Source organism: Syngnathoides biaculeatus, chromosome 8, assembly GCF_019802595.1.
Source record: "Syngnathoides biaculeatus isolate LvHL_M chromosome 8, ASM1980259v1, whole genome shotgun sequence".
NCBI lineage: Eukaryota > Metazoa > Chordata > Actinopteri > Syngnathiformes > Syngnathidae > Syngnathoides > Syngnathoides biaculeatus.
In genome coordinates, this window is record NC_084647.1 from 30,043,423 (window position 1) to 30,054,836 (window position 11,414).

At 45.7% G+C, this 11,414-nt stretch overlaps 1 protein-coding gene across 1 annotated transcript; it reads left to right on the plus strand.

Annotated features, from left to right (window-relative positions):
* Positions 1 to 1,452: 1,452 nt before the first annotated feature.
* Positions 1,453 to 9,382, plus strand: LOC133504984 (uncharacterized). Its single transcript, XM_061827756.1, has 6 exons — positions 1,453 to 2,132; positions 2,164 to 4,220; positions 4,324 to 4,404; positions 7,345 to 7,406; positions 8,115 to 8,175; positions 9,263 to 9,382. Exons 2-6 carry the CDS (start codon positions 3,075 to 3,077, stop codon positions 9,380 to 9,382), a joined length of 1,470 nt encoding a protein of 489 aa, XP_061683740.1. The 5' UTR covers positions 1,453 to 2,132; positions 2,164 to 3,074.
* Positions 9,383 to 11,414: the final 2,032 nt, after the last annotated feature.

The window sequence follows — 11,414 nt, forward strand, 5'->3', positions numbered from 1 at the left end:
CGCCCACGAGGACACCAGAGGCCCAGACAAAGATGTCGTGGCTACAAGCTTTGCCCCTGCTGAGGGGCGCAGGAGCGCGCCAGAGCAGACGAAGAAATAGGCATCATGGAAGTTGTTTGAAGGACATGGAGTGCAACAGGAAGAAAGAGGAATGTTGGAATCAATACGACACGTGTTCGCATTTACCTATAAGGGAGTGAAATTGCAGTACAAAAGACTTCCACAAGGGTTCAAAAACTCACCGGGAATTTTAAATCAGGTCCTGAAGGACTTGCTGTCCTCATGTGAGTTGCCCCAAGGCTCAGCGCTCCTGCAGTATGTGGATGATCTCCTCATTGCAGCTGAGACGTCTCAACAGTGCATTGAAGCCACACGAGCAGTGCTGGTCAAGCTTGCTGACCTGGGCTTTAAGGTGTCGAAGAAAAAGTTGCAGTGTTGTCGTAGGTCTGTGGTTTTCTTGGGACGAGTAATCACACCAGCCGGTTTGGCCATGTCCCCAGATCACCGCAGTTCCATATTACGGCACCCACGTCCGGAAACGGTGTAGGACATGCTGTCATTTTTGGGGCTATGTTGCTATAGCAGAGCCTACATCCCATGTTATGTGGACAAAATAGCAGGCCTGCGGGCTCTGGTTAAACAACAGGGGGTCCGGAATTTGAAAACCACCCTGCAGTGGACCCCGGAGGATGATGCATTGTTTGTACAATTAATTCAGGAATTGGCATATACAGCAGCCCTGGCCACACCAGATTACAGCAAGGTCTTCCATCTAGATGCAGCCATCAGCGATAAAACAGTGAACGCAGCACTGTATCAACGACATGGGCCGCATAGGGCAGTGTTGATGTATTGTAGCGTGCCACTAGACGGGATTGAACAGAAGCAGGCAGACTGCGTCAGGTACGCTGCGGGTCCGGCCAAAGTCTTGCATAAAACGGCACACGTGGTTATGGGATATCCAGTCCAGGTATTGACGGGCCACGCGCTATCGGCATTTGTGGCATCAGCAGCTTTTACGTTGACACCCATACGCCAAACACAGATGATGAAGACTTTGACGGCACCGAATGTGACATATGTGCATGACGGTGTGAACATGGCCAACCACCTCCTGGAGGGAGCACATGATTGTGCTCGGAAGGTACAGAGGGATCAAAAGGTCCGTGAGGACCTGTATGCGGAACCATTGGATGGTGGACGGGTTATGTTCACAGATGGGTGCTGTTGGCGTGCAAAGGATGGCACACTGCAGTGGTGGAGTGGAAAGGATCATTTTTCCTCCCGGTAACGGTCAGAAGTTGACAATAAAACCCTCCGCTCAGGCGGCGGAGATGTTGGCTCTGGTGTTGGCTCTGGTGTTGGCTTTGGAGCAATGCCCAGGATAACAATTGACTGTGTATACAGATTCGGCATATGCAGCCTCAGCGGCCCTGATTGATCTTAAAGGGTGGCTGCATAATGGCTGGTAATGACAGTGAAGGGCAAAGAAATTGCCCATAAGGCTCTCATGGAGCGGTTGTATGAAGCAATTAAGGGTCCTCACGAATTGGCCATTGTAAAAGTCCCGGGACATTCGAAGGCCAACACCATGGTGGCGAAAGGTAATGAGAGGGCGGATGCCCTTGCAAAAGAAGTGGCGGGCTACACGCCCCAGGGCAAAATGATGCTGGCGACCTAATGTTGGGGATGAACCCCCAGGCCTGCCGTTGGCGCCAGAAATCGCACTGGATGACATCATGAAGGTGCAGGGTGAGTCATCGCCGGAACAGAAATTAATGTGGGTCACCTCAGGGGCGGTCAGGCGATCGGACAGTCTTTGGGTGGGTCCCAAGGGCCAACCAGTGTTACCTGAGGGACAACTCATGACCTCGGTGTTGTCAGAGGCCCATACAGTGGCACACGTGGGGCCTCAGGCAATGCTTCCAAAACTTTGTCAGTGGTGGCACCCAAGGTTGCAGGAGGTGGTCTGGCAGTTTGTGGTGGCCTGTAACCTATGTCAAACATTTAATGCGAGGCCAACTTTAAAACCCAAGCCAGGGGCATTCTCTCCGGTGGCATGGCCTGGAGCGGAAATTGTACTTGACTTTACGGACATGATTGACAGGGTCAATGGGAAGCGGTTCCTCTTGGTCATCGTGGATTCTTATTCACGTTAGCCAGAGGCATATCCGTGTGCAAAAGAAGATGCCACGTCAGTAATTAAAGCCTTGGTAACCCATTACATTCCGACTCATGGTTTCCCTGCTTTAATCAGGTCTGACAATGGTACACATTTTAACAAGAGGGCGCTGGCGAAGGTGGAGAATCTCTTAGGCCTCAAGCATCGTTTTGGGTGTGTGTACCATCTTCAAAGCCAAGGCAAGGTAGAAAGGGTTAACAGGAATCTAAAGGAAAAATTGGCTAAAATCATGGCCCAGACAAAGATGCCGTGGCTACAAGCTTTGCCCCTAGCTCTGTTGGTGGTCCGCCAAACTGTTCACAACATTACTGGGTCCGCACCCTTCGAACTGTTAACAGGTTGCCTAATGCCAGGTCCTAGCTCAACCTTGGTTCCGCCGGCTGACTTGCCGACTCCGGATTTAACACATGCTGCGTACTGGAAGTATCTTCATACACTTGTTTCCAGTGTGTCTGCACAGGTCACGGAAAAGGCGGCTGTCAACACTTTGTCAACACCACGGGATCCCGACATTACACCATACGTCTACCTCCGAGTGCTGTCCAGGAAGTGGACTGACCCTCGCTGGAAAGGACCATTCAGGGTTCTGGCTAGAACCTCACACGCCTTCCAATTGGAAACCAAGGGTCATAAGTGGTATCATTACTCGCAGTTGAGACCGGCACCTGACTTTGTACTTGACAATGGTGAGCGTGAAAGTTGACTGCCCGGACGGGCAGGTCAAGAGAGGGAAGGTGAAGATGATCAGAATTGAGTCTAAATTAAAGATGTCAACAATGTCTGTGCCTGAAAAACAATTAACAATCTCAACAATGTCTGTGTCTGAAAAACAATTTCTTTTACGATTCCGATTTTATTGCTTTTCCTCGCATCAATATGCTTTGTGTGGACCATGCTGGCGCTAGAATCTGTTATACAGGATGAAAGAAGTGAAGGAGTGACTGTGGACAGCAATGGAACGGTGTGGTATGAGGGACGGGAAGGTGGTGGTGCTGAGCTGACACAGACACAACAAAAACTGATGAGTTTAAAATGTAATCAACCGACACAGGTGAGCACGTGGGGAAGCCTAAATCTGGAAAAGAAAGGGGACACAGGACGGCCCCAGGAGGTGTATTGGAACAGAGATATGAGGAGCATGGGTGAGAAGGTGGTCGGGATGAGGGAGGTTGCCCGACTCGGACGGGACCCATGCGGACAGGAACGAGGCGTGGTTACAAACCAATTGTATTTTTGTTATGGGCCAGGTGTAAACGAGACAGTGATCATGTTAGACTTGAGTACTTTTTCAATTGGGGGGTGGGCAGCAACCACGTGGCTGCCCTATGTATGGTATTTGGATTTGAGAGGATCTGAGAGATGGCTAACATGGAAGATGGTCTCTCATATCATCGGTAAGAAGTTTGATAGAGCAAGTTATGGGGGCAGTGAAAAAGCACGGATCTGGCAGGATAGACTTAGGAATGTAAGAGTGACTGGGCAGGGAAACACCAAGTTTTTATCAATGACTCTGAATCAAACAAATTACCCCCTTCCAGGGAACGTGCCAAGGGGAGGAAGTGAGTGGGCACCGGGATGTACGACGATAAGTGTTTGTGTTTCCAAGGTGGGACGGGATACCTGTACACGTGTTTATTTGTGCCCCAACAAGACGGCATTTGAGGAGTACGGTAGGAAGAATCAAACAGAGAGCAAAACCATCCTGACTAGAGGAGGAAAGTCGGTAAGTAGCGTTCAGGTTAAGGTGCTCCCCGGACTCAGGAAGGTAGATGATTGGTTCCTAATTCACACAGGCATTTCAATGGTAACGAACAATTGGTTACGAATGGCTGAACAGGCAGCCAACACAACCAATGGTAATTGTTTAGTGTGCCTTGAGCCACGCCCTATTCTCCGCATAATTGCAGCAGGAGTAATTGCCCCCAACTGCATTGTGCAGTTTTTGTATGAGAAAATTCTAACTGGTGACTGCACTGAATTGGAAAAAGTTTTCCCACTGACCGGGTTGGAAAAGAAAAAGCCCATGTTTAACACCCAGGTCCCAAAACAAAATTTTACGTGTCTGAAATTACATGGAACTGGCGCAGGGATCGGTCGAATCCCAAAGCCATGGTGTATTGAGAATGTGTCTCTGCCAGCAGGTACACTCCTTGCACGTGCAGATGTATGGCTGTTCTGTGGAGGAAAAGTGTTATACGATAGATTGCCACCCAATGCCTCAGGTAAGTGCGCCCTGGTTACTCTGATCATGCCAGTTAGCGTGACGGCAGTGGATCTGAAAACATAGGCAGTGGGAGCAGATTAATAGATTAGGGAAAGCCCCTGTTTTAAATAGATGGAAAAGAAATGTGGCCAAATGGTTTAAACAAGGGGATCCGACATATATTGATCCAATTGGGGTGCCTAGAGGGGTACCTGATGAATATAAATTGGTAAATCAAGTGTCAGCAGGATTCGAGAGTATCTTCATATGGGTAACAATTAATAAAAATGTGGACAGGATTAATTACGTCCATTACAATGTTCAGAGATTGGCAAATTTCACCACTGAGGCACTGACAGCAGTGGACAGCTGGCAGCCTCATCATTAATGACATTCCAAAACAGGATAGCTATTGACATGCTATTGGCAGAGAAAGGGGGTGTGTGCAGCATTTTCGGGGACCAGTGTCGTACACTGATCCCCAATAACACAGCTCCAGATGGCCGACTCACCAGGGCATTGGATGGACTTCGGACACTGAGTAAGAAAATGAAAGACCACTCAGGAGTGGATACCAATTGGTACACTGAATGGCTGAGTATGTTTGGAAGCTACAAAGGTTTGATCGGCTCTGTGCTAGTTTCTATTGCTGTGTTTGCGGCTATCATGGTGCTTTGCGGATGTTGTTGTATACCATGTATTAGGTCTCTCACTGTCCGGACAATCGAGCGGACCCTGGGACCGCTCCCACCAGGTGGACAGTACATGATGCTTCCACAGAAGGACCCCCGGGAGGAGCAGACGGCTGTCGTCCTCAGGGAGTTTGGAGTGTGAATTGTCGGTGGTATGGCCTCAGTGGGCTAAGGCCATGAGAGGGAATAAAGGAAATGAAATGTATAACCTACAGTACGGGGCACTTATATTTAAAGCTTGCGCAACATGTTTCAGTTTTTACGGTAGTGATGGACTGTACCAACTAATCACAATGCATGCTCTGCCAGCCTTTTTTAGCCAATTAAATCTTCATCTCAAGTGGTAATTGGTGAAAACACTGACTTTGCACAGACCAGACAGAGAAAAAGAGAGAGAGAGAAGAGAGAGAGAGAGAGAGAGAGAAAGTTTAAGTTGGGTTAAAGACAGTGAAAGATCTGAAAATGACTCACGAAGGAAATGAAAATTTGGGACAAATGTCACTTAAAATGGAACAGGCAGTCATTTTTGTTTGTACAGTATTTCTCAATGGGAAATTCACAATGGGAGTGTTTACTGAAAAGTGCACATAATATGTGAAACACCGTTACAAACAAAAACTATAAATGATTCAGTGGGTTCAGTTGACCATCCTGGGTCAGTCAGTGTGGGATGTGTCCAGTCCACAGGGTTGGTCTCGGTGGACTCCTGTTCCGGTTTCCATCCTCGATTGATTGGGTGATGTCATTCACCTCCACTTTGCGTACACAGCAATTATGGGAGATGTCTGTCAAGTGCGTGACTGAATGACACAATGGTGTGAATTGACTTGCATATGTCTGTAGGCACACACCCATGAGATTTTTTCACTGGCTGTGGGACTACTCACTTATTACAACAAATAACTCATGTGTACATGAAGAGCTTATGTATCACCCCACCTATATTCTTGTTCTATAGACTTCTATATTTCACTTAGTCTGTCCCACCACATTCCAGTTGTATAGCTGGGTTGACGATCCTTGTTTTGCATGTTGCATGTATAATTAAAAAAAAAAGATAGAACTGTCATTGAACACGGACAATTTTTATTTTCATGCTTTGAACAATATAACTATAACCTGTATAAATTTAAAATGTTCAGGAACTCTTGAACCTCCTTACAAAAAATAAAATTTACTGCTCAGTTGGTGCATTTCTTTTTGTAAAGAATGCTACAATTCCTAACGAAGTCTGGGATGTTCTGTTTCGTGGTCAGGATGCTCAGCAGCCTTACAGTGATCACACTGTAATTTTGTTGCTAGTTTACCCTCCTTTATCATGCCTTTAAAGTGTCTATTGACTTCAGCAGGAGACCAAGATTGTTTTTGTTTTCTCAGAAGATCTGCACTATATTTGAGGGAAATCGGAGTTAATAGAAATACAAACTGTACTACAGCAATTGATTTTTTCACATTTAAAATGTGACTTACAACTTTAAAACCATCCTGAGATTTGAGGATATCTTCTGCTTTATTGAGCATTTAACTGGCAATGCGGACAATAGAAATGAAGCAAATAGTGTATTAGAATTATTATACTTGCCTCACCCTTGTTACTGCATAAATAAGTGGTATTTTCTTTGTGTGACTTGCCATGTCTTTGTGGTTTTGGTTTCTTTCTGGCCTTTTTCCCCTTGTTGTTCTCTGTAAAAGTGAGCAAAAGCAATCCATTTGAAATATCAATGACAACTGAATTTAGTTTTAACCATAATTGTACAAATTGCCAAACAGCACAGTACTGACAAGGACATTCCATATCATACCTCTAGATGTTCCTTGATGTGCAGGGTCATCTGTGAATGGATCTATTTTAAAGTTATACAACATTCAGTGTCAGTGTTTGCACCAAAAATGTAATGTGCTTTTGTGGTGGGATAGAGGACCATACCAAGTGTAGCCCCTGCAGGTTCCTTAAGTTGCTAGGCTATCTCTGTTTCTACAAAAAGTGTTGCAAAGCTAAATGATATGCAACAAAATTTGGCCAAAAAAAGCTCATTTTTTGTCAATTAGTAACGGGTACGATTCATTGTTTCTCTTCTTCCCGAATCCTATTTTGACCCAGATGATGATTTTTTTTGTACCGCAAAAACAACCCGGTTCCCGAGCCACCTCGTCCCGTTCTTCCTGAATCCATTGGTTCTTCCAAAGTCCTTGTGCACTCTGTCCTTCTCCTTTCCACTCCTCCCACAACTCAATGGCCTCATGCCCCCGTGCTGGCTCCCCAACAGCGGCCTCATAACCCCGTCCCAGCTCCCTGGCAGAGGCCTCTTGCTCCCGTGCCAGCTGCCAGGTAGCTGCTAGATGCTCATGCCACAACGGTGCGTGACCCGCATCCGCCTTCCAAGCCACTCCACGTCCGCCTCCTGGTCAATTGATGCACACTCTGCATTCACCACCCCTGGCTCGTGCCCTAGCGAAGCTCCAAATGTGGTGGAGTCTTCATGCTCCTGGTACAGCCTACAACCAGCCCCATTCATAAATTTCTGGTTACTCGATCTTGCTTGGCTGATGGGATTATTCTCGTAGATGTCCACCTGAGCGGCCTTGTGAGGACCCTGGTGCTTGGGCCCCTAATCAACCTCCTGAACTGCTCAGGCAAGCACTGCACTTTGGGTGGCCTAGACAGCCACCAGACTGACCCAGAAGTGGGTCTCTGCCCTCCTACAGGCCCCCTTCCGCCCACCCCGCAGTTTTTTTGTTTTTTGTTGCATCTGCGCCTCATTGCATTTTACGTCATCTATCCAAGCCTTGTTTTTCAGGCAACTTGTGGTCAGATCATTTTTCATGTGTTTCCAGACTTCACATATGTTACTTTGTCTGTATTTCATATGCCAGAGTCACATTTCATTTTGCCATCTTCCATGTTTTGCCTACAAGTAATCTGACCTTGTTTTCATGTTTTGAGACCTCATTTTTTGCCTAGTGTTTTTGTGCCTTCACCTTATCTGACTGCCTTCTCTAGCAGTGTTCTGTTATTGGATTTTTGTGCTCTTTACAGATTGTCAATAACAGGCACCATGCTCAACCACAGGGGTGTTCAGATGTGCACTTGCCACCAGGTCACACTTCAATAATCGACACGATGGTCATATCATCGGACTTACAGGTGAAAAAAAGGGTGGGGGTGTCTGTAAAGTCATCACCACCTGGTGGTGAGTTGGCAGTAGAAGATGCTGGTCTGACATGATGGGAAAATCCATATTCTAATGGTCTTTTGGGACCATCTGGCAAAATCCCATCGCAAGGAGTTTCAACTCCCAGCACCGTTAGAACTCCAACCACGTCCAAAGGAAGATGGGGGACTTTGAGTCCGAGATACCAATGTTCCACGGCTCTATTACCCTGGAAGCTTACTGTAGCTGTGGCCGTAAGTTGGTTCCTGACTCTCAATGGCAATACCCAAACCAGTTTGTGAACACTACCAGTGAGTGATGCCTATTGAGGCTTTTTGGCCTGTGGTACTCCTGAGGCAGATGATGGGTACCGACTGGCTGAGTGGAATGTAGCTTTAGTGGTCACTCAGGCAAACACTCTGGCGGTGACCTTCATACTCGGGAAGGTCACACACATTCGCAATCCGGAACACTCATCACCTATGATGTGTCGATGCACAATCTACATTTTTAGGCATTTAGCTCAATGCGTTCATGAGAGATTGAGAATTACGCTTAAAAAACGCGCCTAATGGTGTTGACCTTCATACTGGCCAAATTGCACGCATTTGCAATTTGGAACACTCATTGCCCATGATGTGCCCATGCACAATTGGCATTTTCAGGCCTCTAGCTCAATGCATTCATGAGAGATTGAGAATTACGCTTAAAAAACGGGCCTAATGGTGTTGACCTTCATACTGGCCAAATTGCACGCATTTGCAATTTGGAACACTAATTGCACATGATGTGTCCATGAAAAATCTTCATTTTCAGGCCTCTAGCTCAACGAGTTCATGAGCTATTGAGAATTATGCTTAAAAAAAAGGGCCTAGTGGCGGTGACCTTTCATGGTGGCGATCTTTCATACTCGGAAAGGTCACACGCATTTATAATTCAGAACACTCATCGCACATGATGTGTCGATGCACAATCTCCATTTTCAGGCCTCTAGCTCAATGCATTCATGAAAAAGTGACAATTATGCTTAAAGAAAGGGCCTAGTGGCGGTGACCTTCATATAGAGGATGAGTACCGGCTGGCTAAGCGGAAGGTAGCTTTAGTGGTCATTGAGGAAAAGACTCTGGCTTTGGACGAGAACGGAGGAGAATGACTTGCAGACAAATTGTTGGATGTTTGAGTTTTGTTGATGTTGTCTTGCCTTCATGACAAGATCTCCAACAGGAGTGGTTCAGAACAGTGTGAAGTGGTTTGAGAATCATCATGTTTTATTCTGAGACGATGGTCCTCAGTCAGAAACTTAGGGTCTTTTTCACGAATGAGGGAAAAATAGAACATGAAACTGACAGGATGCTCGGTGGAGCATCTGCAGTGATGCAAACTTTGTATCAATCTATTGTAAAGAAAGAGGCAAGCCAAAAGGCTAAAAAAAAGCCACTCAGACACAGGGAGAACATGTTAACTCCACACAAGCAAAGCCAGGATATGAGTTCCGGTACTTAGAAATATGAGGTAAACATGCCAACAAGTCGGCTACGCTTCTGCCCTTCCGAAAACAAAGATTTAAATATGGACAGAAAATTAAATCATGTTTCCTGGTCAGGAACTTTGGTGCAGTCAAATGCCATGGCTATGTCTTAAAGATCTGCTGGTGTTAAAGCCTTATGGAGATAAACACAAAACTTAAATTACAAGACTAGCTGTGATGTAGGGCATTAACATGTACTGGATGCAGGAGAAAGAAAATGCTAAAGTATCCATTTTCAATACCGCTTATCCTGGTTAGGGTCACAGGAACCTATCCCATTTGACTTCAGGCAAAGGAGTGCTACATCCTCATCACAATGATCGCTAGGCAATTGCAGAATACATGCAGACATGGACAACCATTCGGACTCACTTTCTTACTATCACCCAGTGGGAACAACACCAACGCTGCTCGCACCAAAGTCAGGCGAGTGTGCCACTAAACCATCAGTAATGTACAGTGTATGTTATTGTAACATTTTTTCAATGGAGCCCTATGGGGGCAGAAGCCAGTGCAATCTGTAGGCTGCTCCTAAGTCAGGACAAATGCAGAAGGTTACGTCAGGAAGGCCATCCACCTTAAAATTTTGCCAAGCAAACATGAGTAGTAGTCTAAAGAATCCCATACTGGATTGGTCGTAGGCCAGGTTACAATGTCCACCCGGGCACCATTAACCTGTACCACTACTGCGGTTAGAAAATGAAAAAGGAGGAAAGTGGATTCTTCGGCAGAAAGAGAAGAGGAAAGCACAGGGCTTACAACTGATTGTAGGGACTTTGAATGTTTGCACTATGAAAGGAAAAGCTCAGGACTTTGTTGACATGATGATTAAGAGAAAGGTTGATATATTGTGCATCCAAGACAGCAGGTGGAAAGCCGCGAAGGCTGGTTTAGGGGCAGGGTTTAAATTACTTCATCATGGGGTAGTTGTGAAGAGAAATGGAGTAGGGGTTATTTTAAAGGACGAGTTCGTCAAGAATGTGTTGGAGGTGAAAAGAGAATCAGATCGAATGTTGAGGCTGAAATTTGAAATTGAGGGTGTGATGTATGATATGATCAGTGGCTAAGCCCCACAGGAAGGATGTGTAGGAATAATTGTCAATATAATTATCATACATCTGCTTCCAGTAAAGAAATGCTTTGCTCTGCTCTAGATAACGTGGCAGCCGCCTAGCAGGAGATTGCAAGAACAAAAACATCTAATCATCATAACTGTTAGAACTGCTGCCTGTTAAAGAAATGATGACCACACATGTACTCAGCAATCTTCCACACACATGCCCACACACATGAACAAACAAGTACACTTTGTTTCCAACTGTTTTGCTTACCGTCTGCTTTTTGTCACATCCATGTAAATAAGGGGCGTCTTAAAATTTTCATTTATTTATTTTTTAATTTTAAAATTGTCATGGACATGTTGGTGAAGGAAACACAGGTGATGAAGAACTGATGTGTAAATACAGAATCCAAGAAAGGAACTTTGAGGGACAAATGGTGGTTGACTTTGTAAAAAGGATGGAAATGGCAGTAGTGAACACTTTTTCTCCCTAAGAAGCAGGAACATAGGGTGACCTACAAAAGTGGAAGGAGAAGCATGCTTGTGGATTATATTTTGCTCAGACAATGTAATTTGAAGGAGGTTATTGACTCAGGT